Below are 27,950 nucleotides of genomic sequence, written 5' to 3'. Positions count from 1 at the left end.
GAATTTTACGAGATTTTACCACTTTATTATAAAACAGTTTTTTAGTGTTAACAGTACATTTAAAAAAGAAAAGAAAAATAGTGCATCTAAATCCTTATCAAGAATAGAAAACATTTAAATACAACAGAACACAGTGCCTCATCTAGTTCACACCTTACCATTCTCTGAGCCTCTCAAGGCTGGTGCATGTGTAAATCACAATATGTGAAGTAAATGGTTTAGGGAGAAAGCCTTCTTCCTCAGGCCTTGTACACACTAGGTGTCAGCAACAGATTTATTTTCTTTTAACCCTTTCAGTGCCAGCGACGACATATCTCGTTTTATCAGACCCCCATTGAGTGCCGACGACGACAAATGTCGTTTGTTTGCCGTATTTTTTTTTATTGGCGATTTGAATTCATATTTCATCAATCGAGCCTCGGGTTAGTGCTGCAGAGTCTCTCTGAGCTCAATTGGGAAGATACCGCCCCCTATCGTCTCTCCCTGTGTAACTGCACCCCATCAGCTCAGACTGATACAGGGGGAGTGGTTAGTTTGCTAATTAAATTTTTCCGTCAAGGCATCTGGAGAGACCAAGTGATCGCCGGCCCTCAGAACAGCGACGATTATGTATTTACAGTACCAACACTGTAATCAATAAGCGTGATCGACATTTGGAATGGCGATCAGGAATTGGAATAATCTTTTTGGATAACATCTGATCTCAGGTAAGGAATCTATTTTACCAGTCTTAGGATAATCAGACCTGTTTTCACGGAGATATAAGCGTTTGCCCTATGCTGTGTGTGGCTGTGATCACTGATGAGGAAATAAGAGAATCGATTTTTCAGCCCGCGTCTATAGCGTGCATAAGTACACATATACTATCGATAATCTAGCGTTTATTTGAAAACTATTCATAAATAGGCCGAAAAATTACAACGTTTGTGTATTCTAGAATATTCCAGTAAATGCCTTTTATCACGGAATCTTTATATTTTTCTTGAAAACGAGGGCTTTTCAAAATGCTATAAACGGAAATGAACCGATAAAAAAACAATCCGTTTCGACAATGTTGACTGCAAACAAGTCATTGATAAACGACAGGCAGATTAGACACATCTGAAGTCGGTGGTGGCATTTAACAGGGTTTTACCATGTTCACCAGTGGTAATCAAAGTGTTTAAGGGACGATTTATTCAAATCGACACTAAAACAAATCATTAGCCAAGTCAAGCCACCCGACTGACCTCATCCACGGCACAACGCGGTACACCAGCTGGACTATTATGTTGGAAGATTTCCAAGTAAAGCAAGAGATCTAATGCGTCACTCGCTAAATCTGTTTCAATGAGCCAGTCTGTATAAGGCCTTAGAGAGAAGTATCCGACTAATCAAACACATAGTGTGAGAATCATAAGCGCCCGAGTCTCAATAAAGGGGAACTTTCCCCTCAATTGGCAGCCTATTAACACAGTGGGTTCTTATTTATTATACAAATCTCAATACAAAGAGCGTTGAAATTACATCACAGTGGGCTCTATTGTGCAATCAGTCCAGTGACCTATTTATTCACTTCACTTCCACTCCCAAGAGTCCATTGCTCAGGTCCGACCTGTGATCGCTCACGTAGCAAGTAGAGAGAGGAAGACACCAGTATATATTCAGATGTCTCCCGGCCACCAACCCCACAGTGGCAACGGACCCATCTCAAACACCCCGTCGAACTTGTCCGAGGGAAGCGGCGGTTGTGATTGAAGGATCGAGAAAAGAGGGCGGGGCTTGAGATAGGTCAATTTGGGATCCGTGTGGTCTGGTGTCTTGGTGTCACAGAGGTCAGTAGTCCAGCGGTGCCAATAGCAGCTGCAGCTCTTTGAAGGTGCTACCGTGGCGGCCAACTTGGTCGGCCTTGTTTTTGACCACGTTGCTCAGATTCTTCAGCTGTTTGTAGCAGGCCTTGCACTTCCGGTGTCTGGAATAACAAAGACACATTCTCATACACGATCACATGACCTAAATGCACTTGAGATTTTCATTTATCCATTGACAGCACAGGTCAAGGTTTCAAGGTTTTATCCAGAGTTTTTAACTGATGAATGCAAGCATGGTTGAGGTGAGGTCTTATAATGAGTCTCTGCAACTTGGTGTTCTAAATATTGATGACTGGAGCATTTCACAGGCCAATGTGTGCCGCTTTTGATATTGCATTGAAACCAAAAAACTAAATATCGTTGATGACAGAATTGTTCAAATGCCATAATGTATACCGTTATGGATGGATGCAGCGTATACTCTCAGTATACCTCAAACCAAATCTAAAATAGTTGGATGAATCTCTCACTTCAAATGCAATGGCAAAATTAATAAAAATTAAATTAAAGTAAAATTGTGCGGACGTCTGAGGTGATGGACGTCAGCCTGCAGACTCACCGCTCCTCCCGCGTGATGTCCACTCCGATGGACGGGGGAGCTGTGAGCGTGTCTGAGATGAGGGGCCAGAAGCGCTTCAGGATCAGCTTCAGAGACGTGCAGCCTGTCTGCACATAACTAATCCCAGAGAGAGAGACACACAACAGTCAGGTTAAATACATAGATAATTAACCAGACAAGGCATAATCCCAGAGACGGGTTAAATACATAGATAATTAATTAACCAGACACGGCATAATCCCAGAGAGACAGGTTAAATACATAGATAGTTAACCAGACAAGGCATAATCCCAGAGAGACGGGTTAAATACATAGATAATTAACCAGACACGGCATAATCCCAGAGAGACAGGTTAAATACATAGATAATTAACCAGATAAAACGTAATCCCAGAGAGGCATAAACATCTGTTCCTAACGATATAAAGGTCAGGTTAAATACATACAGTGCCTTTGGAAAGTATTCAGCCCCCCCCCCCATCACCCTTTCCTCATGTTGTTGCTTTATAGACTGAAGTTAAAATTGACTATATTAATTTAATAGAGCGAAGACAGTGGTTTCATATGAAACTAGAGATTGTGAGAAATCTGAACGTTACTGGCCATGTCATGCTAGCTCATCAGAAAAGGGGGTAAATCATGCTCCAAACCTAAACTACATTTTGACAAGAAAGAAAGGCATTTTCAAAGAGGTCCCTTTGGATTTATGAGAGTCCCATGTGGTTTATGCTAGTCCCGTGTGGTTTATGCTAGTCCTGTGTGGTTTTGGGCCAAAACCATGCAGTTTTTTTGTGTGCAGTACAAATATTTTAATTTTGTATCCACTTTTTCTCCTTATTTTTCTGTTTTTCTCCCATCCCAATTTCGCCTCGCCAATTCTCCCTTCAATTCTCCCCTCCCGTCTCGAACGTTGCTAGACTATTACCGTGTGCACCTGTCATTACCATGTGCACCTGGCACTACCGTGTGCACCTGTCATTACCGTGTGCACCTGTCATTACCGTGTGCACCTGGCATTACCGTGTGCAGCACCTGGCATTACCGTGTGCACCTGGCATTACCATGTGCACCTGGCACTACCGTGTGCACCTGGCATTACCGTGTGCACCCGTCATTGCCGTGTGCACCTGGCATTACCGTGTGCACCTGGCACTACCGTGTGCACCAGGCATTACCGTGTGCACCTGGCATTACCGTGTGCACCTGGCATTACCGTGTGCACCTGTCATTACCGTGTGCACCTGTCATTACCGTGTGCACCTGTCATTACCGTGTGCACCTGGCATTACCGTGTGCACCTGGCATTACCGTGTGCACCTGTCATTACCGTGTGCACCTGGCATTACCGTGTGCACCTGGCACTTGCTCACCTCTCGTATTTGGTCTGCAGTAACTCTTCTATTGAAGGCAGGATGGACGTACACAGGTCCAGTTTCCATAGCGACCTGAAACAGAAAGGTCAAATGACAACCACGCTGTGGATAGATAATGATACCATTTGGGTAAGTTATACAGTGTGTGTGTGTGTGTGTGTGTGTGTGTGTGTGTGTGTGTGTGTGTGTGTGTGTGTGTGTGTGTGTGTGTGTGTGTGTGTGTGTGTGTGTGTGTGTGTGTGTGTGTGTGTGGACCCCTTACGGTTTAAGGTTGATGATGTTGAGGATGTCAACAACGATCGCCAGGTCATTCATCGACACAGCGGCGTCCAGGGAGGCCTAGAAACGCAAAAGAAAAAAACATAAACAAACTCACATCACTCGGCAAGGCCACCGGTCACGGAACACTTAAGAGTTACTCGGCTACGGTCATCAGAGCGCTGGGAGTGTTTCTGGCCTTGCCTTGACGTCCCCGCCGCCCCACACCACCCTGACGGTGTGCAGGTTCTTCTGTCGGCTGGCCAGCATCACAGACATGGTGTCGTGGCCATGCCTCATCTGGGACATGACCTCCTCGTCCACCAGGACACTGGGACGGCTGTTCCCTGCAGACTTCTGGAGGAGCAGACGGTGGGAGAGGGACAGCTTTAGTGTGTGACGTTTATACATGGTTTCAACTTGACAAATTGTAAAAAAGAAAGAATTAAAAAAAACATTGTTTGCAAACGGACTACATTTGATTTCCAGTCACCTCTCACTATATCATGGAGTGTAGAAGATCCATCCTGACTGACTGTTGTTAATTGACTAATGTAATTTCCATACAGAAGATGAACATTATTTAGATCAATTGTATAATAACTGTTCATCTTGGCAACGTCTTGATATTAACAAACGTAACTGTAGTTGGAGCTGTTACCCAGCAATGCAGTAAACATTCCACACTGAAACTCTACTCACAGGTAGCTGAGGTAGGAAATCTCCTACATTGAGTCCTATTGGTTTGTTCCTGTTGGACCGGATAACAATGGGCTGTGGCTTAGCCTTGGCGACGGCAGCCTGGGGCGCCTGGCGTGGAGCAGGAGGGTCAGACGCCGCCGGCCGGCTGGCCGAGGCGGTTGCCACGGGGATGGGGCGAGGCGCAGAGGAGAGCACGGTTGGCTCCACCCTCAGGACGGGTGTGGATGAAGCCAGTGGAGGATTCATCAGCAGGCTGGGCTGTTGGACAGACGGCACCGCGCACATTTCAACATGACTGTGCGCAGATATGTACAGGTGCATTATGTCAATAAATTAGCCTACAAATATCCGGACCTGTAACACGCTTGAACAATACAATTAACACTTTAATCGCCGGGAACGCCGTAACTCGTCTTTGCTCGCCATGCTCATTCTGCCGAAGACGCCGTAACTCGTCTTTGATATCAATATTTCAAAAATCTGTGATCGAAATCATATTTCTCCTCCGGAGACATGAGATGTACTGGTGAGCTCCACTCAACTGTCTAACGGTTCAAGAGCGCCATCTGGTGGCCGATCGGCAGATCGGCCAACAGGACGTGACGCGCCAAACAGGAAGTGCTCATCCATATTTCGTCCGGGCACTCGCGATCGTTAGCCGGACTCCATCTCAACACACTGGATAATCAATCGCTCGCCCTAACTCAATAAACAACGTTATTTGGACGTATATAGTATTATACAACCTGGAAATGGTTCATCTATATCAACATCCCATAATCGAAAACTGTCTACTCCAAGCTGATCGTCCAACGGCGCGAGGAAGATATGGTAAGATCCAGCGTTATTTTCTAACGTGTTCCATATAAACTGCTCTGATGACCATATGACCCACACTAGACGAATGATATAACGCTGCCCACGGAATTATAAACGACCCCCCGCCCATCCGGTCAATATCAGATGATAAGTAGTAACTTCTAGAAGTACCTCCAGTTGAAATTTTTCATCTGGCACCGATCGCTACCAAACTGTATTTGATCATCAATATAATGCATTTGGGGATATAAATCAAGTTCTGGAGAAAGCTGCAGAAAACGATAAAAACATACTTATACTTTAGACCATATTTTAGTATGAATATGTGAATGAAAAAGTATAACGTTGCTACACCCTGAACAATGGATATAGGACATTGAATGGGCCATAATAATGTCAATTTAGCAATAGAATTTAAAAAGTTATAGCCCTGCAAAGAAGGGGAACTTCTCCATAGACAAATAGAGCTGGCTAGGGATGGTAAATTATGAATTTAACCATGGCGATCAAAATGTTAAAAACTGGCTCAAAGAACACCAGAGCTGCACCCACAGCTAAATTCATTAGCTGTGTGTGTATGCAATTCACCTTTATTGTTTTATATGTGTATTTTTGTAAAAATGTGTATATTGTGATGATGAATTGTATTTTATGTAGGCCTATTTGATGTATGGTATAATAATAATAATAATAATAATAATAATAATAATAATAATAATAATAATAATAATAATAATAATAATAATAATAATAATAATAATAATAATAATAATAATAATAAACTTTATTTGTATAGCACCTTTCATACAGAAACTGCAGCTCAAAGTGCTTCACAACAGAAAAAAGACAGACATAAAATGAGCACATAAAGTGCAGACATTAAAATCACAGTTTTTCACATTAGGATCTAACATCCCAACAGGCCACCTTGTTTATAATTAGTTGATTCAGTTATGTATGATAACCTTTTTTATCACTTTAGGTTGATGCCTTTTTTTTAGGGATGCTCGATATTGGCTTTTTTACCGATACCGATATACCGATATTGTCCAACTCTTAATTTCCGATACCGATATCAACCGATACCGATATATGCAGGGTTCCCCCCCCCCCCCCAAAAAAACTTAATAATTTCAGGTAATTAACATTACATATCTCTTGTTGTGGAATTAACACAACATTATGCATACTTTTGACAATAAATAAAATCAGAATTTGTTCTTACTTGCTTGCCTGGGTAAATAAAGGTTATAGAAATGTAAAAAATAAATAAAAATAAAAATAAATTGAAAACCGATAGTTATTTTCCGATATCACATTTTAATGCCAATATCGGCCGATAATATCGGTAGGCCGATAATATCAGACATCCCTACTTTTTTTAACACCTTGGCCAGTGACTACAGATGAAATCTAGCACTGTCCCTTTTGCAAATAAACGCAAAACTTAAATATCGAGGAAAAGTTCATTTATTTCAGTAATTCAATTAAAAAAGTGAAAATCATATATATTATATAGATTCATTACACACAGAGTGAAATATTTCAAGCCTTTATTTCTTTCAATTTTGATGATCATGGCTTACAGCTAATGAAAACCCCAAATTCAGTATTTGAGAAAATTGGAATATTAGATAAGACTAATAAAAAAAAAAATATATATATATATATATATATATATATATATATTACAGAAATGACAGCCTACTGAAAAGTATATGCACTCAATACTTGGCCGGGGCTCCTTTTGCATGAATCAATGCTGCGTGGCATGGAGGCAACCAATATACTCCCTCAATATTCAAATGTATTGAGATGCACCTGTATGTAGAAGACATTGAAAATCTGTATTATCAACACACACACGAGAGTATACACTAACCTGCTGCTTATCAGGCACAGGAGGAGTAAAATCATCCAGAGCCCGGCTGGTTCTCAACACAAAGCTCTCTAAGAGACAGACGAGACATGGAAAAATGACATGGCCTTCTTCAATTGTCCCATTTCACTTTTTACATACATATCAGTGGAGGTTATTCCATGACAACACGTGAAACAGAAATTCACTCATAATTATTAGTAATTTACATATGTATGTATATATATATATATATATATATATATATATATATATATATATATATATTTATTTTTTTATTATTATTATTATTTTATTTTTTATTAGAAATGTTTCTCTGTAAAAAAATGCCAGAGACATCGAGAGGTTTTGTTTCAGAATTTTATCATCAATTACTAACGTCCTCGTATGAAACCCTCCAACTTGACTCGGTCTGGAGGAGGGATATACCAGACCTGGAAAATGACTTTGATTGGCAAGGAGCCTGGGCAAATGTCCGACTTACATCAAGGAACCCGGATCATCAACAAATCAATCTTAACTATATTCACAGGACATACTTGACTCCTATAAGACTGTGCCGAATGGGGCTCAAACAAGATTCCAAATGCACCCAATGTACAAATGGGGACGAAGGGACATTTATGCACATGTATTGGGACTGCTCACCAGTTAAGGCATTCTGGAAAGATGTGACCCAACAAATATCAAAACTCGTATCTTGGAATATACCTGTACACCCCTCGGTATTGCTGTTGAATGATGTTTTTGAGTTTGCAGTGAATCCACAGCTAAAGAGATTGGTTTTATCGGGTATCACAGTAGCCAAAAAGCTGATCGCATCACGCTGGTTTCAACCGGAAAAAATGTGCCGTAAAGTTTGGTTTCTTACATATCTCGATGTAATTTACCATGAAATATCTACAGCAAGAATTCTGGGTCTCAATGAATCCAAAATGTCAATGTGGTTAGAAGTGGTGGAGAGAATAAAAGCTAGCTTATAATGGTAGTGTCTGGTTAGGTGCGAGGGATAGTGGAGGTACTTCTCAAGGTGGGGTCCGGGAGGGGGGGGTTCGAGCTGAGCATATGTGTGTAGGGTTTTTTTTTTTTTTTAGATAACAGGTATTATGGGTATATCTTATATAAAACAACTAACCAAAAGGTGATCTCATTGGATGTGCCCTGACAATTAATGCTTGTATATCTTATCGTGTGTTGTCATGTTTGTTTATATGTTTGTTTAAAAAATAATAAAAAAATAAAATACAAAAAAAAAAAAATGCCAGTGAATTTTGTTTTTTCTTCAAAAATGGCCAAGTGACAGCTCTGAGCTCTCTGATCAGGCCTGCAGTGCTCACATAACTGCAGTAATGCGAGCTGTCAATCACTCAAGTGCAACTTTCCCTGCACGGGTTGATCTTTTTATTCTATTATCCAATCAAAATAGGCTATTTGAGTCATCTAAGCCCCGCCCGTGCAACTTTGCACACGCTAGTCACGAATGCGGGTTGAATGATTGACAGCCCTCAACGGTCTGAGACTCAAATCAGAGAGGAGCTGCGCGACATGGCATAGACCACTGCACTTCCGTGTTACATGGAGCTCATGAGGAGGAGGGGGGCGGGGGGATGAGAGCGCGACGGAATCAAATGAATGCGCTGCCTTCCCCCCCGAACCTCCCATGAGCTCAAAATACCGGAAGTGGTGGTCAATTGTTTACACTTTCCATGGGATAAAAGAACATGTCTCGAGTCGAGTCGGACTTGTCACGATGGAGAAGCTGCAATATTCAATGGAAAATGAGATCGGTCACTGCTTTGGCTGTTGTGTGGTGAGTGGATTTAAAATATATATATATATTTTACAGTGATTATGAATTAATTGGCCCGCTGTGTCCTTGCGTGTGTAATACACCAACACGGTTCCCGCGGGCACCAGGTAGCCCCCAAGGCAAGGACCACATGAGTCGCCCGCGGCAAGCCTTGCGTTTCTAATCAAATATTAATATCGCCGCAGGGAGGGGGGGCATAATCCCACGGGACAATGCATTGGGATCTTGTGTCCCCAACTTCTCCTCTCCTCTCCTCTCCCTCTCCTAGGTATGAATTGAAAATGGGGGACCCTGATGTAAACAAGACGAAAGTCTTTCTCTGGTCTGCATCCCCTTAACACTTTCACTGCCACTCACGAGATATCTCGGGTTTATTTATAGGTGGTTGAAAGCCACTCACGAGATTTCTCGGAATTATTATAATTTTTTTTTTTAGCGATCTGAAATCATATTGCATCACCCGAGCCTACCCGAGTATAGCCGAGCGGCGCCGGCGATCATTGTGGAAAAAAGCGCCCCCTGTCGTCTCCCAGATGACATAAGTGATTTTGGAATGGACTCAATGAAAATGTGGGGAAAAAAATCCGGTACTCCACATTTTCCAGTCCACTGATCCAGCCGGGGTTACCAGAGTTCATTCTGGATCCTCAGATCCCCGCGGATCATGGAGTTCTACTGTATCGCGTTGGATCCATACAGTTACACGTATCGATTTTTTCGAATGGTGATCAGGAATTGGAATATACCAGTTGGATACCATCTGATGTCAGGTAAGGACTCTATGTTATCAGTGTTAGGATAATCAGAGTAAGTTTGATGAAGTTATAAGCTGTTTTGTGAAATGTCTTCTTTCGGTTTCACTGTAAAAGTCTGCGAGGAAATCAACGGGGCGATTATCCGTGCGCGGCTCGAATGTGCTTGCGTGCACGTATAATATTGATCATCTAGCGTTTATTTGAAAACGATTCATAAAAAGGCCGACGAATATCAACGTTGTGGAATATTCCAGTAAAAGACGATTTTCATAGAATGCTCCACAATGGGCTGTTTTTTATCTGAAAACGGGTGCTTTTCTAAATGCTCTGAAACGGAAACGACGCGATAAAAAAACAATCTGCCTTGACAGCACTGACTGGAAAATAGTCTTTGATAATGCGATGGGCAGATTAGACACATAGCCATAATTTAAAACATAGATTAGGCGATATTAACGTTAACATTGGTGCCGATTCTGCAATCTGCAATCTGCAATCTGTTAAATAAAGTTTTCATTCATTCATTCATTGTCCTTGTGTTACATAAAACCCATCTGTGGCCTCGTGCAGAGGAAGGTGGCAAATACATGTTAGATATTCCAATGTACAGTTTTGCTGTACCATTGACTCAGAATGGTCTGTTTTATTGAAATCGTCACAGCAGTATAGTTTGTTTATACTTCAGAAGTATGATATTTAAACATGGTCCCCAAAATTAATGGAAGCGAATGAGGAGCCTGACACCTGGGAGGAATGGGGGTGTTGCAGCCTTGGGGATGTTTTAAAAATATAATTTAATATATAATATAATATAATATAATAATTTGTGCTTCACCAATAAATTTGGTCAGCAGCCGCCACTGATACATATGTAAACAACACCCATTCTGCTGCCATGTCGGAGGGGAGGGGCACATGCCATTTACTCTTATTGAAACAAGAATAGCCTCTATTTTTTATCGTCCAATTCTACCCTCCCCTGTCTCGAACGCTGTTAGGCCATGCCTCCCACAAGCCGGCTGCAATGTGGACGAAGCCTTACATCAGGTGTCCCCTCCGGTACTCGAGGAAGCAGCCGTCGCATCTTTTCACCTGCACAGCGCGATCTCTCAGCGTCGGGGGTCTGCGTGGGAGGGACACGCCGCCCCTGTCGCTTCCTGATTCTGCTGCGCAGGCGCACCAACCGACCTGTAGGAGTCGCTGTCCACAACGTCCGATCCCCACCCATCAGCTTCCCACCCCCTAATACTGCCAATTGTATTAGTATGAACGACCAGCCAAGCTGATAGCAATGCGGAGAGCTGGGCTCAAACCCAGCGTCTCCTGCATTGGTGGTGAGCGCCTTGCCCACTGCACCACCTAGCCGCCCAAGAATAGCTTTATTGAAATGACCTGTAACTGCCAAATAATATAAAAGAAAGTGAGAGAGTAGTAAAATGTTCATGTTGACACAGCCCTTACAGCAGCCCTTCTGCTTGCATAGCACTGGCAACACATACGAGATCCTGGCAGGAGCAACGTATTAATTGTGTATTAATTTACTGCTGAAGATTATCATGTGTTCAAGAGCGTGGAGGACATAATAGAGCTGTGATCCGCCTACCGTCCTCCAGCGGGGCGGGGAAGGGCTCAGTCATCCTGGGAGGGGTCCGAGCTGGAGGGGGAGAGGGGAGAGGGAGAGAGGGAGAGAGAGGGGAGAGGGAGAGAGGGGGGAGAGGGATGCAATCAGAGCTGACCTGAGCAGAGAGAGAACAACTAAATGAATGTTCGGAACAATATAGGAATGTTGATTTCTGAAGGCCATTCAATGGACCATGTTTTAGATCAGGGATGTCAAACTCAATTAGCAAGGGGGTTGAAATGAAAAACAGATGATTCCGTGGGACACGTAATAATGCCTAAAAAAAGTAAATTTTGTTTATCTATTCAATTTGTGCATACCAGCTCAATATGTTATTGTAAGTGAACTTCAGTTCATTCTCTGGTGCCTCAATTAATACAACGATGGCTTTTTGTTTTAAAGGTGGGTAAGGAGGTGTCATTTATGGATATTGGCTTATTATAGGTGTATTTTTTTTTACAGATCATTAAATTACATATATTAGGTTTTAATTAATTATTCACCCACAAGAGTTTGTAAGATGAGCAATTCTAGGTTGAACTGGTCCAGGACTTTTTGCAAGCTAATACGGGTCATCCTCCAATGGCCCATGAAAACAGGGTTAGGCTATCGACTAAAAACACGATGCAGGCCTAAGGGGCTCGACGAGGGCCTGAGAACCCAACACAAGCACCTTAGGTGTGGATTTGTTTCTGAAGGGTATTTTGTGCACCTTGTTTTTTATAGGTGTCAGGGAGGGGGGGGGGGTTACCAGACTTGTACATTCATCATGCTTAACACATTAACTGCCACGCTTATATCCATCAATGTTTGATCACTGCCACCAGTCTAAGCCTATGGAGATGTTTACCTTCTTTGCAGGGCTATAACTTTTTAAATTGTATTGCTAAATTGACACATTCATACAAAAATACCGTCTAGAATATAAATATGTTTTTATTGTTTTCTGCAGTAATTCCTAGAACGTGAGATATAGGCATAAATGCATATATATATTATCAAATGCCATTTGTTGCCGATCCATGCTATATTAAAAATGTCAACTGTACATGGTCCTAAACGTTATGACTGATCATGCGCGGGTGAAGGGAGGGGGGGGGGGGTCGTTTATAATTCCGTGATCGTCGTTAAATGCTTCATGTAGTATGGGTGATATATAGATCAGAGCAGTTTGCATGGATAATAATAAACAAAAACGCTGAAAGTCACGGCAGCCTCCTCTTACCGTTGGGCGATGATACTGGAGCAAAAATATCCCAGTTAATTGATGGGGATCGAGGCGATCCATTTCCGGTTTGTATAATACTAATACACGCCCAAATCATGTCGATTATTGAGTTATGGCAGCGATCCATGTCCACGGTGTGTGGCTATAGTCCTGCAACGATATGCGAGTGGCCGGACGTATTTAGGAGACGCACCGATATCCAACCGGCATATCTGGTTTGGCAACTCGCCGATCATCCACCAGGGGGCAGTATTGAAGCGTTGCAGAGTTGTGCCGAGTCCCACAGCATCAGACAAGGCTCCGTGAGGGAGATATGAATACCATGGCGAAAATATGAAATATGATCAAAATAACGTTGTACGCCGTGATCTGGCAGAATTTGCATGAACTTGAAACCCGTTGTACGACGTTTTTGGCGCAGAAAGTGTTAACCCTTTAATCGCCAAGGACGAGTTAACACATCATTCTCCGCCATGCGTAATCTGCCAATGACGCCGTAACACGTCATTGAGATCAATATTTCAAAAATCTGTGATGGCAATCATATTTCACCCGTGGAGACTTGAGATCTCCTGTTGATCTCCTCTCAACTCTCCAACGGTTCAAGAGCGCCATCTGGTGGCCGATCGGCGGATCGCCCAAACAGCAAACCGGAAACAGAAAGTGGTGCTCATCCAAATTCGGTCCGGCCACTCGCTATAGCTCCCGGGGCTCCATCTCGACACACTGGATAATCAATCGCTCGCTCTAACTCAATAAACAATGTTATTTGGACGTATATAGTATTATACAACCTGGAAATGGTTCATCTAGAATCTAGATCAACATCCCATAATAGCAAACTTTCTACTCCAAGCTGATCGCCAAACAGCCCGAGGAGACTGGGGTAAGTTTCAGCGTTTATTATTACCGTGTTCGATACAAACTGCACTGATGATCATATCACCCACACTACATGAATCATCTAACGTTGGCCACGGAATTATAAACGACCCCCCCCCCCCATCCGGTCAACATCAGATGATGAGTAGTAACTTCTAGAAGCACGTACATTTGAAATTTTTTATCTGGCGCCGATCGCTATCAAACTGTATTTGATCATCAATATAATGCATTTATGGCTATAAATCACGTTCTGCAGAATGCTGCAGAAAACGATAACATATTTATACTTTAGACCATATTTTAGTATGAATATGTGAATGAAAAAGTAGAACGTTGCTACATCCTAAACGATAGATACTTGACGTTGAATGGGCCATAGTAATGTCAATTTAGCAATACAATTTAAAAAGTTATAGACCTGCAAAGAAGGGGAACATCTCCATAGACTTTCAACAGTGGCAGATAGGGGTATATGATCAGAATAATCCCTGGCAGATAAAGGGTTAATCAACCAGACGTTTGTTTTGCTTTTCGCCTGCGGATGTGCCGGGTTCTCTCTGGGTTCCGGGTGCATGACTTCTCTCATCTACTGTGGCCGACACAGGTGATGCCGTAGGGTTGGACGGGTGCTCTGTCAATTTCATGAGTTGGAATGTTGAATCACCCGACCACCCAACAAAGCGTAAGAAGATAAATACAAAATTCCTAGGTCACACTTCTATAAATTGCTGGCCTTCTGTTCACTCTTGGCCAGAGGACTAATACTGTTCAAAGGGAAAGACCCGGGTTCACCCGTGTGCGGCCGCTGGATGGGAGAGGTCATGCATCACTATGAATTGAAAATGGGGGACCCTGATGTAAACAAGACAAACGTCTTTCTCTGGTCTGCATCCCCTTAACAATTGTGTGTATTGAGCCGTACTGTATTGTACCCATTCTGCAATCTGTTAAATAAAGTTTTCATTCATTCATCATATTAAACTGGAGAGGATCAGGTATACTGTCAGAGGTTGTACCGAAAAATTCCACAATATCTGGGATCCTTTCCTGACTTTCTTTGAGGATGTGGAAGCGGATAATGTGACAGAGGCGATTTGACTGGCCCTCCTCGTTTCTCAGCTTCTTATTCTTTTATGTTCTTATTTTTTCTCTTTCTCTATCTGCAGAATACAAGAGATGCATATATTCACTACTGTCTGGTGATTTAAAAAGGAAAAACAATGATTAAGAAATGCTTTAAGATATTTAAGAATGATTTTGAGGGGTGGGGGGAGGGGAGGGAGGGAGGGCTTTATTTTACTTTTTCTTTTGGTCCATGTGGGCCCAACTGTAAAATTGAATCTTCAAATAAAAAAACCTTGATAAAAATAAAAAATAAACACGATGCCGGTGCAGACAACGATCTGTGCGTTTGCTTGAAAAGTCGGAGCTGTGTCACAAGCCAGTCGAATCGCGACGAGGAGAGGCAGCGGACCAAAATGAAATCGATGAGCAGAAGACGCTAAGGCGTGGCCGGGTTTGACGCATATGCTTTTAGATAGGGATGTCCCGATCGCCTTTTTTTGCTTCCGATCCGATCCCGAGCATGTGATTTTAAATATCTATCGATCCGATCGTTTCCGATCCGATCTTTCACATTAGTAATCAATTTTGACGCATTTTTGTCAGAAACTGGCAGAGCGAGACAAGCCCAGTATAATAGTTGCCTAGTATAATAGTCCGGGGCGCGAGAGCGGAGGCTTTTGTTATTACATTCACGCTGAGAAATGTGCTTCTGCTTCATATGAGAAATATTAAAAGTTTCAATATATGTTTGCACATTAGTATACATTCAGTGTTCGACTTACGTAATGGTCCATTCTGGTCTGAAACGGCGACGATAGTTGAAAAGTTAGTCTGAAAACTTCGCCTCCAGCCTGCTGCTTCATGAGTTTTTCCTCCACGCGGAATCTCCTCCTTGCAAACATTGCAACTGGCTTGACTTTATATTTTAAAATGCTTAGTTCCAAACCTCTGACATTAAGTCTAGCTGCTCAAGTCAGTGGATATTAACCGTGTTTCGGGAGCGACGTGTTGTTGTTGTGATCAATTCAATGTGGTCGCTAGTGATGGGTCGGTCATGAGCGACTCGTTCATAAGAGCCGATTCATTGCCGTGAGCGTGAGTCGAATCGCTCACGTCTGGCAATGAGTCGGTTCACGCCCCCCCCCCCCCCCCGGCATGCACAACAGACACACACAATGAACTCAACGGATATCGTCGATCGGGGGCTCAACTAGAGTCTGACACGTTTCTATGATAAACTGAATGAATAGACAGACATTGACACAGACAACTGAATGAATAGCATACTACTTATTTGGTTGTATAGGAGTCGAGTGGCGCTAATGAGTGTCTTTTGTCAAACAACAGTAGTCTATGAATAGGCTATGCTAACGTAACGTGATGCAAATATGCAATTGATCACTTGGCATGCTAACTGGGAGCATCACCTTTGTAAGTTGACTGGTTTGCACACCAATAATACAGTGCAATAATAGAATAGTAGAATAGATAGTAAAATTATGCAATAGAATGGCCAGAGTAAAATAGTGCTACAGTACAATCAACAGTCAGCGGGGTGTATTAGAAGGCTATGGTGAAGAGGTACGTTTTTAGCTTATTTCTGAAAATATTAAGATATCTAGCTTCCCTAATGTCCATAGGTAGTGTGTTCCATAACTTTGGTGCATAGTTAGCAAAGGCTGCATCCCTGATTTTCATCTAACATTGTAGATGATCGCAATGTTTATCCTTTGTATATAAGGAGGAGGACCTTGAAATCAATTCTAAATGTTACCGATGATTACTGATGTAAACAGGGGGATCCTGATGTAAACAAGACGAAAGTCTTTCTCTGGTCTGCATCCCCTTAACAATTGTATGTATAATTGTATGTAATTGTATAACATCGGCCACATTTTTTTCATATTTTGGCTTACTCAACTTCCTCCGGAAGTGTCAATGATCCGTGAGCCGTGAGTCGCTTCCGTGAATCGGTTCTTTGCGGTGAGCGTGTATCGAATCGCTCACTCACTGAAATGATCCGTTTGGCACATCACTAGTGGTCGCGTGTAGCGTGTAGCGTCTAAATTAAAGGGAATGTTTGTTGCAACGGTGAAAATTAAAGGGGAATGTGTTTGTTGTGGATAATTATTCTGCTCTGTGTGACAATAAATACATTAATGATGATATATTATATGTAATTTAAAACCAAAACTAAGGCCTCCGTATGAGTTTAAGACGTGGACATGGTCATGTTTGTTGAATAAAATTTTTCTTTTTTTGACTGCCGATTTTTATTATTATTTTTTCCCGATCCCCGATCCTCTGAAAAGCACGTGATCGACGCCGATTCCGATCACGTGATCGGATCGGGACATCCCTACTTTTAGACCTTAGGGTCAGGACGATTTCTCTTTGAGTAAAACCTACAGATGACGCTCTTGGGCTGAAAGATCTCTTTGTAGTCCTCTGGGTGGCGGATCTCAGCAGAAGACTCCTTCTCGTCCTTCTCGTCCTCGCTGCTGGGGCTGCGTCTCTCGCCCTCGGGGCTGCGGCGCTCAGACTCGGAGCTTTGCTTCACCCTGGCGGACGAACACACAGCACTAGGATTTACACACACAATTTATAAATTTTTACATTGCATTCTGTTTAGAATATAATAGAAATAATTTTATCATCCCGAGGGAAATTTGGCACTACAAATCGCTCACAGTAAACATTTAGGTAGACAAACAAATCACGAATAAGAATAACAACAGATTGCCTAAGAATAAAGAATAAAATAAGCATAAGAATAATAATAAGATAAAAATAAAGTACGGTCCGGGATTCACATTTCCTATGTAATGTATGTACATTCTAATATAAATATATACAGTAAAAATATACAGAGATCTATTTTTTTTAACACTGTAAGTGTAATATTGACAATGTTGTTTTGAAAGTAAAAGTAGATGGTAACTGTCACTCTGTGCACAGTGATTAGTTTAGTGCTCTTCTCAGTTAATCAATTGAAAGGAATACAACCTGCTGGGTGGGCTTATAAAAGAAAGCGGACACAACCTTGAGTCAGAACCAGACAATAAGAGAGTCGTATTTAAAGTTCATGTCATACTGGACAATATGGCTTATATCCACTGCACAGTATACTGAAGACAGTGTTTCAGCAATAGGTTTACACTTCCCAGAATGTCTACAGGAAAGGTTTAAACAGCCATTTGTTCCCGGTGCGATGAGATTGTGGAATATAATACAATAGTTTTACCCGCCTTATCCTTTTAGTGTGGATTCCCAGCAGCATAGATAGGATGTTTGTTTAAACTAGGGCTGTCAGTTTATCGCGTTAATTAGATTAATTAATTACACAGCAAATTGTCACGTTATGAAAATTAACTCAAAATTAATTACAAAAAAATATATATAATTTTATTTTTTTATCTCATTCATTCAGACTTTTTTTTTAATATGGTCCGTTTGCATGTTCTTGGTATCTGATTCTAGAGACATCTATGGATCTCAGGGAATGTATTCCCAGTGTCAGAAATACTGTGTCTGTTACTAGGCTTGAGTAAATTGTAATGAACCAAATGAGAATATCAATAAAAAGAATTGTATCTTTGACTGTGAATAACACCATGCTCAAATTGACCAGACCTGAAAAATCTAAGCAAATTAATAGATGGAAGATGATTAAACAGAAGGTTTTGTAGATACAGTACTGAATTCTGCCATCCGGACACATGCAATTTGAATATGATTATAGAATATAGAATATCAGGCATAGAATGGTTATGAGATTAAAATGCGATTAATTAGATAAATTAATTACAAATCCTGTAATTAATTAGATACATTTTTTTAATCGCCTAACAGCACTAGTTTAAACATATAAATATATCCTTATTGCTTTGGTCTGCGTTTCTTATAGTATTTCAGTGATAATTCCCCAACTTCTAAACGGCTGCAGGATAGCCCGTACCTCTGAGTGCTGCACGTGGTTGTGGGTCGCTCATAGTTGCGTCTCAGCGTGGATCCTTTGGGGGAGGGCTCTGTGAACGGCTGGTCGTCCTGGATAACCCCCTGGATCACAGAGCTGCCTGACTGCTTCACACGCTCCAAATCAACCACGTAGGAAGACACGTTGGTCAAATGGTACGATACGCCAATCTGCCAAGGACAGAACAGAGGAAAGGGGGAGAGGGAGAGAGAGAAGGAAAAAATAAGAGATGTCAAGGGGAGGATATAAAAAAAGATAGAAGATGAGCAAGTACAGATACCTAGCTAAAAATGTGTGACAGAAAAGGCTGAACAGAGCGGCACGGTGGTGTAGTGGTTAAAGCTGTCGCCTCATAGCAAGACGGTCCTGGGTTCGAATCCCGCTTGGGGACCAGGTACCCAGGTGGGGTATCTCCCGGGCCTTTCTGTGTGGATTTTGCATCTTCTCCCCATGCTCGCAAGGGTTTACCCCCCAAAAAAGAAATAAACCCAATGGAAAAACATGCAGAACAGATCGCTAGTGCTGTCGTATCCCTGACAAAGATGGACAGGAGCACTTGGATTGTTCCAAGCCCATGTCTGCCCTTGGGGGGGGGGGGGGGGGGGGGAGTAAGACGCAGGATGGGTCAAGCATAGAGGCATTTCATCGACCGACCTAATGCGTGCGTGTGCGTGTGCGTGTGCGTGTGTGTGTGCGTGTGTGTGTGTGTGTGTGTGTGTGTGTGACAAATAAAGACTTATTCTTCTCTTCTTAAACAGACACTCAGCATAATAGTAGTGGACTAGTGGTATTACCTTTGCTTATGAAACCACAGAAAGCACTATTATACACACCAGCTGGTGGTTGCAGATGGCCAGGTCTGCCACCTTGCCCCAGCCCACTGGCACCATGTCAAAGCAGCGGTCCGGCTCCCAACCATAGACGCGCAGGGAATCCACTGACCCACTGTAGAGACAGCTGCCATCCGGACTGAACGCTATACATCTACAGGACGCAGCAGGGACAGAGGCGCAGGGAGCAAGATAGATATGATCACTTCCCTTTAATGCTATGCTAGTGATAGGTACTGGCAAAAATAAACATTTAAAAAGACATAACATAATAAGCCATATTATGTGCCCTTTATAAAATTATGTTCTAGCGTTGATTTAAAAAAATTGTTATTCTCATGTGTGGTAACCTTTATTCTCCAAAAGAAAAAGTAGTCAGAATGATTGTCACCTTTTGTATTTGTAACCAAATCCTCCATAATTTGTCACAGAGTACATTTGTGTTACATTGTATATATCAAATATGGCTCATCGATCAGTAGACTCGTGGTGTGTTTCTTTGTAAAGCTCTATAAAAGGATCAATAGTCTTGATCTTCAGGATTAGCAGATATTATCTCTGGTGCATCTGGTAGATAACATGATTAAACATGATGCTAAAAATAACAGTCTTACTCATGTTGCTGAACTATGTTTTGGGCTAATCTTAAAGGACGCAAAGAATTCTGGAGGGCAGTGTACCGACCAGAGACTCTTTGTCAACAGAAAGACATAGCAGTGCGGTGCAGTGCAGTACAGTACACACCTGACTGGCCCTGTCTCTCCCTCTGAGGAGCCAATCATCTTGAACTTCTCCAAGTCCCACAGTTTGATTGTCCTGTATTATACAAACAAACGCATATTAGTGATTAGTGAATAATTCCTAGAGGAACGTAGGCCACTCTGTTGGTTATGTGTATACCTGTCTGAACTGCCAGATGCCAGCAGATACTCGCTGGGGTGGAACTGGACAATGTTGACTGGTCCTGAGTGAGCCGTGAACTCTGTGATCATCTTCCCTGCAGTCAGGTCCCACAGCTGGTAGGGAAGAGATCAATGACAACCGACTTCTCCATTGATCTGCCATGTCAAACCGTAATGTTTCACGGGCACAAGACCACAGGCATAGCGGTGCTTTATTGCTATAATACAAGAGCTTTATTTAAAATATATATATATATATTAATTATTATTTATTTTTAATGTTTTATTTGTCAAAGGTTTGAACAGAAAACTATAAAAAAATATTCCAGGTTTTAATATCAATTCTCTGCTCATTTTACGCCTGTCCATAATTATGCCAATTTTATGCCTATGTCTATTTTGTGTCTACATCACTGTTGTGAAGCACTTTGGGCTGCAATTATTGTATCAAGTCAAGTCAAGTCAAAAGTTTTAATTGTCACGGCATACAAGTATACAATGAAATGCGGGTGGTCTTGCCCAAATGAAAGGTGTGATACAAATTAAATTGGTTATTATTATTTATTCACATGTTTACTAATGACAATGAATGACAAACAAAACACCTCAGGGCAAAGAAAAGTTACAAGACCATTTATATTGCCGTGATTGGTCACCAGAACGTAAACAAAGTGATCATTTCAGAATGAAGCATTGTTACCTTAATGGTGTTGTCATCGCTGCCAGATGCCAACCATTTCCCATCTGGAGTGAAAGACAGACACCTCACTGCTTGTGTGTGACCCTTCAGAGACAAAGACGCATGTACATCAGTCTACATTAGAACATATTATGGGGAGGAAGGTATGGCCAAAACAAAGGCAACACCAACAAAAAAAACTACTTCCTGCAATCTAGGGTTCTGGTGGCTCTGTAAAAGGCTCTCTATTTTCCCAAAAGATGTGTTAGAATAAAAGTATTACTGGGAACAATGTGTTTGATTTTTTTCTTCTTGTAGTCTGAAGGCTCTGGAGTCATTGGCGTTACTGCTGCCATATGAGGCAGTTCCCACATCAAGATGTATAGCAGCATATAGATACACAGTGTTGTAAAATCATTGTTACAAAATGTCAACAAGATGCAGTTCACTGCTTAACTGCAGGAAGCAAGCTGCTTTCCTGGTAGACTAAGAGGATTCTGATTCACTGAGCTACATGCTCACTTTGGTGGTACCTTGGTGTCAGATTTATTAAGAGATACTTTCTCTGATAAGATTTAAGAAATTGTATTTAAAAAAGAAATATATATATTAAAAAAATATATATATATAGAAATATATATAATAAGTGTAATTCATGTCCCCTCATTTGCAGCCTGTATAAATACTTTAAATATGGGCTACATAAAGACACAGATATTGTTATTTTACTGCCTGCGACAGTAGCCTGCAACAACTTGTCCTCGTGTTCATATGCTTAGACTTAGTGACAAATGTTCACGTTTTAATACTTTTCGGTATCACGACTCAACACGTCTTACATATGTTCAGTAAATGATCAATATAAAAAAGGTATAGTTGAAGGAATCTCTTGCGGCGCTCTCAGAATAGGACAATATTCTAGGAACAGCTCTATGGGCCACTTCTCCACGACTGAACCCAGAGAAGATACAGGAGCACACGATTCACTGTAATATTTAATTGATAAGGTACAAGAGACTAACGTTTCCAGGGACCGTTTCTTCTTCGGCGTCTTCTGGTTTGACATTGTGCATCGAAACGCCAGTCGCTTGCACCTTATCAATTACATATTCAAATGAATCATGTGCTCTTTGGGTTTGGTCGTTGAGAAGTGGCCCATAGAAGTGTTTCCACAAATGTATAGTTGTCAATCTGTTTTTTTTTAATCTTTTTCCCCCTCCATTTTTCCTCCGATTTTCTCCCATCCCAATGTTAGTCGTTATGCCAATTCCCAATCCCCTTCCTGGTCGCTGCACACTTACCCCCCACAGTCGGTCTGGGAGAGTGGAGGCTATCACGTGCTTCCTCCGACACACGTCCAGCCAATCAAACGCTTCTTTTCAACTGGCAGCGCGGATTCTCATTGAGAGGGCGTAGCGTGTGGAAGGATCACACTATCCCACTCAAGTCCTATCCGCGCTTAGCAGGCGCCCCGACCGAACTGTAGGAGTCGCTGTTTACAACGACCCGGACCCACCCGCCAGCTTCTCCCACCCTCTAATACTGCCAATTGTATTAGTGTGAACGGCCAGCCAAGCTGGTGACAACCCCGGAGCTGTGAGCTGGATTCGAACAGGCGAATCTGTTTTGTGTTATTGTTACAACTCCTTAAAATATATTAGAGAGTGGATGGACCCGAACACGTCTGGATATAAGATAAGATAAGATCAGGGCTGTACGCTAAGCTTTTTCACTAGGGGCACAGGTGCCCCTAAATGAAAGATTGTGTGTGCGCGCTTGTAGTGCTCCTTGAATGAGATCATCACAACACACACACCATTGCATTAATCAGGAGTACAAGAAACTCTGCATACCTTTGTTTCACAATGAAAAGTGCTTTAGAAATCAAATGAATTATTATTATTGTAAATAACCCCAAAATAATCCTTTATTGATCCCCTTGGGGAAATTCATGTGTCAACGCAGCATGGGGGGAGGGATACAGGGTGAGGGATGCATAGCTTCACAGTACAAATACAATATAGTAATATAAAAAGTACAAACACAAGATAGTCCAGTGGTGAGAGTCCAGTGATATGAGTCTCTAGTGCAAAGAATCAAGATAGTCGGTATAGTGGTGTGAGTCTCTAGTTCTCAAGTCCCGAGTTGTGACAGTGATAGCTCTGGCAGCATACATTCCTACATTAGGGAATCACCAGAGAGCCCTTCACTGAGGATAACTGAGGTTATCTTGGTATCTTGTGTATCCTGGCCAGGCCTCGTTTATGCCCCAGACAGTTCCATGCAGCTCACAGGCTCTTGGCCGTCAGCCTCATCCCATAGCTACTGTAGCCACGCAGCTAGACAGACAACCAGCGGGTGCTTGTAAGTATACTTTGTCATTAATCCGCAGGCTTAGTCCTTCTGTGTCTCTCTCACACACACACACACACACACACACACACACACACACACACACACACACACACACACACACACACACACACACACACACACACACACACACACACACACACACACACACACACACACACACACACACACACACACACACACACACACACACACACACACACACACACACACACACACACACACACACACACACACACACACACACACACACACACTCTTAAATTAGTAGACACATTGCTGCTGGGTAGGAGAGTCAGGCTACCGACTATGAGACTAAAAAGTTGGGTCTTGCGACAAGTGCTCCTTTAAATATAATCGGAATAATCTACAGTACATCAACTAACCCTGCGTTATAGCAAGAGTCTATTGAAATACCAGTTGTCTTTACACTGAACACATTAAAAATCCCATGAAAGCACTTCCTCCTCCTCAAAGTAAAATATTACCCTTGGGAATGTCACTCCTATTTCCATATTACACACAGTTTAATTATGAATTAAATAAAATTTTATTTGCATATTCCCCTGAGGTCAGAGTGCAGTGTCAGACTGGAGCAAGTAGGGGTTCAATATCTTGCTCAAGGACACCTCCACAGGGATGGAACCATATGGCTCTCATGAAGGTGGTCAAACCCGCAACATTTTGGTTTCAAGTCCCTCTAACCACCACAGGTGAATGCTTTCCTCTAAAGTACCTTGCACCAATAGGAAACAAACCCCCAACACTGGCAATGTTAGTGCCTTGCTCTACCAAGAATTGAGCTACAAATGACCATCTTGTACAAGCACACACACACGCACACACACACACACACACACACAAAGATAACACCTACCTTATATCTGAACACACACCCCTTTCTCCGCACGTCCCATATCTGAAAAATAAAGTAATTTTTGAGTGCCGATGGAAAAGATTACTAAAAATACTATGGTGAACAAACACACACACACACTTGCATACAAATAAAACACACACCTTGATGTTTGTGTCCATAGAGCCTGAAGCCAAGTATTCCCCAAACGGATGGAAATCCAGGCTGGAAATATTGGCCTTATGTCCCATCAAAGTCCGTAAGACTGAGGAAAGTTTTGAAAAAACCACAACGCAACTTTTAGAAACTCATCAACCCCCCAAAAGGACCTGACCACATCAAGTGAACAGAAGTTACATAGTAATACACACACAAACATACAAATTATAAAGTACAAAATCAGTCTCACTTTTAGCAGCCTCCAAATCCCAGACGCGCAGGGAGCCAGACTGTGACCCAGCGAATACCTGCTCCTCTGAGCAACTGAACTGCACACATTCGACTGGGCTATTGTGACCTGTCAGACTCTGAGAGAGATGGAGAGGCTTGTCTGTAGTGACAGAACATAATAACACATGGCTACATCTACACTCCTATCATGCTGTTGTGTGAGGGCCATACCATGATACAATTGGGTTTGCTGACACCCCAGATGTTGACTTTGCAGTCCTCCCCTCCGGTGGCCAGTAGACGACCTGAGCTCTTCCCCAGAGCCAGACAGGACACGTTGCTGGAATGGGCCACAAGCTCATCTGCAAAATAAAAACTTGGTGTTATTGTTGTTGTTATTTGAATCAGGCTCCATTCGCCTAACCAGACAGACATAGGGGGGGGGGTCAGTGAAAAGACAATACTCACGTAACCGCCACGACGTTTTGGTAGCATTGGCCACGGCCATCATAGCACTTGGAGATGTGGCTGTGGTTTGACCAGTTGTACAATAACGTTAAGGCTTGGTAATCAACAGGGCAAGTTGTAGCGTTATTGAGGGAGGCCGAAGCGACGTCAGCTTCTCCTTCTCACACCCCTGACTCTGGCTGACCCCTCCGACAGCTGTTGACATAGAGGGGTAACGTTAAACGTTACGGTTAACATAACGCAACATTAGATAGGTCGATCAACATATTAGGTAGAAAGCTCTTCTCTGTTGATAGCAACATCAAAGTTTGCTAGGTATGTTATCTAACGTTGACTAGTTAGTAGTTACACAATTATTAAGGGGATGCAGACCAGAGAATGACAAAACTGAGGAAAACAAAAACAAACCCTGTGAACTTTGGAAATTACTCAACAACCAACTAGGCTGCAGTAAAAAACTAAACCAGATTTTCAAACGTCAACATAAAGACAGAAAACACCCTCATCACAGACGAGCTGGAGGTGGCCAATTACTTAAACATTTTCTTTACAAACATAGCCACAACACTGGTTAATAAACTACCCTCCCACTTAGGGCATTTTGGGGTAGAACATATCCTAGGCATATCCTAGATTTATCTCCACACTAGAAAGTAACATATATGTAAAGAGATTTATCTCCACACTGGAAACATATATGTAAAGAAATGTATCTCCACACTAGAAACATATATGTAAGAGATTTATCTCCACACTGGAAACATATATGTAAAGAGATGTATCTCCACACTAGAAACATATATGTAAAGAGATTTATCTCCACACTGGAAACATATATGTAAAGAGATTTATCTCCACACTAGAAACATATATGTAAAGAGATTTATCTCCACACTGGAAACATAATGTAAAGAGATTTATCTCCACACTAGAAACATATATGTAAAGAGATTTATCTCCACACTAGAAACATATATGTAAAGAGATATCTCCATACTGGAAACATATTATGTAAAGAGATTAAACCATACTGGAAACATATATAGATTAAACCATAATACAAAACCCAGACCGGGGGAAGACATCATACCAGGAAGGGGAGTGACAAAGACAACATGAACAGAGGCAGAACATTAATCATAGCCAGCAAACCTAGGCATAAATGCAAGAGAGGGTTCAGTATCTGCAGTTGCCCGCCAGAGGTCAGCAGAAGGCCACTGTTCACATTGTTCAGGAAGGAACCCCGGCTGGGACTGTGACAATGCCTTCTCTATTTGAACGACCACATCAAACAAGAGGTGGACGCGGGCAAATACTGTGGCATGGTCATGCTGGACCTCCAAAAGGCTTTCGACACTGTCAATCACTCCATTCTGATTGACAAGCTAAAAGCTATTGGTTTTTGATAGTTCATCAGTGAGCTGGATGCAATCCTACATGGAGGGGAGAGAACAGATGGTGGAGGTAAACGGTACACTACCCCCTCCCAGTGAGCTATGGTGTTCCACAAGGAAGCATACTAGGACAACACCAGAGGAGGAAGGTCCACAAATCATGTTCAACCCAGATTCGGCTCAAACAAGGGACTAGACACGTTTTGCAATTATGCCACAACAATGTGGAACGCCCTACCCACAGCCGTAAAATAATGTGAATCCCTACCCACCTTCAAAACTGCCCTCAAAGAGCACCTACAGGAGGCTGCCCCCGAACTGGCCCCGGTAAATGGAGTAAATGTCCAACCCCCCCCCCCCCCCCCACCTAATGTACAGTTTCCTCCCCCTTGAATGTATATAGTTTCTGTTATGATCTCTGTTAAACAGTACTGTATATTTGTATATCTCGTATGTCATAAATGTAACAGTACTGTATGTATGTCATAAATGTCATGATATATATCTGTATGTTGTGTATGTCATAAATGTCATTATGAATTGAAAACAAGACGAAAGTCTTTCTCTTGTCTGCATCCCCTTAACAATTGTGTGTATTGAGCCGTACTGTATTGTACCCATTCTGCAATCTGTTAAATAAACATGTCAATCAATCAATCAATCAATCAATCAGAAAGACTTTAGTCTTGTTTACATCAGGGTCCCCCATTTTCAATTAATCATAACATTTATGACATACACGACATATAGATATACAGTACTACTGTTACATCCAGACATGTATGACATACAACTTCAAGATATACAAATATACAGTACTGTTTGAGAGTTTCTAAAAAGAGAATATACATTTGAGGGGGAAGAATTGTAATCAAATAAGTCAACGTTATCTGGCACCACACGCGTTACTTTACAGACGCAGTTACTAAAAAACTACAAAACTATGTCATTATGTTTGCCTTTGCTAAATGACTGAGGAATTAGCCAGTTAGAAATACCAGTAACTAGCTAGTTAGCTTAGCTAGCTAACGTTACCTAACTGTTACCTTGTAATAATAACTAACTAACGCAGCTAAGAAAACGTAGCTAATCCCAGCAGCAGCAAGCAATTCATTAGCTAATTTAACAGTGCAATAACGTTAACGTTACCTGCATTTATTGTTCACTGTTGGTCAAGTGGGTGGAATACTTGTAAATAGCTAGCAGACAGCAGTTGCTGGCAACTTGTTGACATGTCTGACCGACCGGCCTGTGGTTGTATGTAGTTCTACTGTAAAC

At 41.9% G+C, this 27,950-nt stretch overlaps 1 protein-coding gene across 1 annotated transcript; it reads right to left on the bottom strand.

Annotated features, from left to right (window-relative positions):
• Positions 1-15: 15 nt before the first annotated feature.
• On the bottom strand, positions 16-27,950 carry katnb1 (katanin p80 (WD repeat containing) subunit B 1). The gene is made up of 20 exons (XM_084337203.1): positions 27,822-27,950; positions 25,279-25,473; positions 25,042-25,172; positions 24,830-24,947; positions 24,585-24,685; positions 24,442-24,483; positions 21,213-21,296; positions 20,511-20,626; positions 20,355-20,426; positions 19,614-19,764; positions 18,763-18,950; positions 17,214-17,365; positions 11,609-11,659; positions 7,444-7,511; positions 4,743-5,000; positions 4,245-4,397; positions 4,045-4,121; positions 3,780-3,854; positions 2,410-2,526; positions 16-1,951 (listed from the first exon to the last, which is right to left on the bottom strand). Exons 2-20 carry the CDS (start codon positions 25,319-25,321, stop codon positions 1,816-1,818), a joined length of 2,133 nt encoding a protein of 710 aa, XP_084193329.1. The 5' UTR covers positions 25,322-25,473; positions 27,822-27,950; the 3' UTR covers positions 16-1,815.

The sequence above is a fragment of the Notolepis coatsorum genome, assembly GCF_963971535.1.
Source record: "Notolepis coatsorum genome assembly, chromosome: 20".
NCBI classification, from domain to species: Eukaryota; Metazoa; Chordata; class Actinopteri; order Aulopiformes; family Paralepididae; genus Notolepis; species Notolepis coatsorum.
The sequence above is the reverse complement of the archived record's forward strand: the minus strand, read 5'-3'. Positions and strand labels throughout refer to the sequence as shown.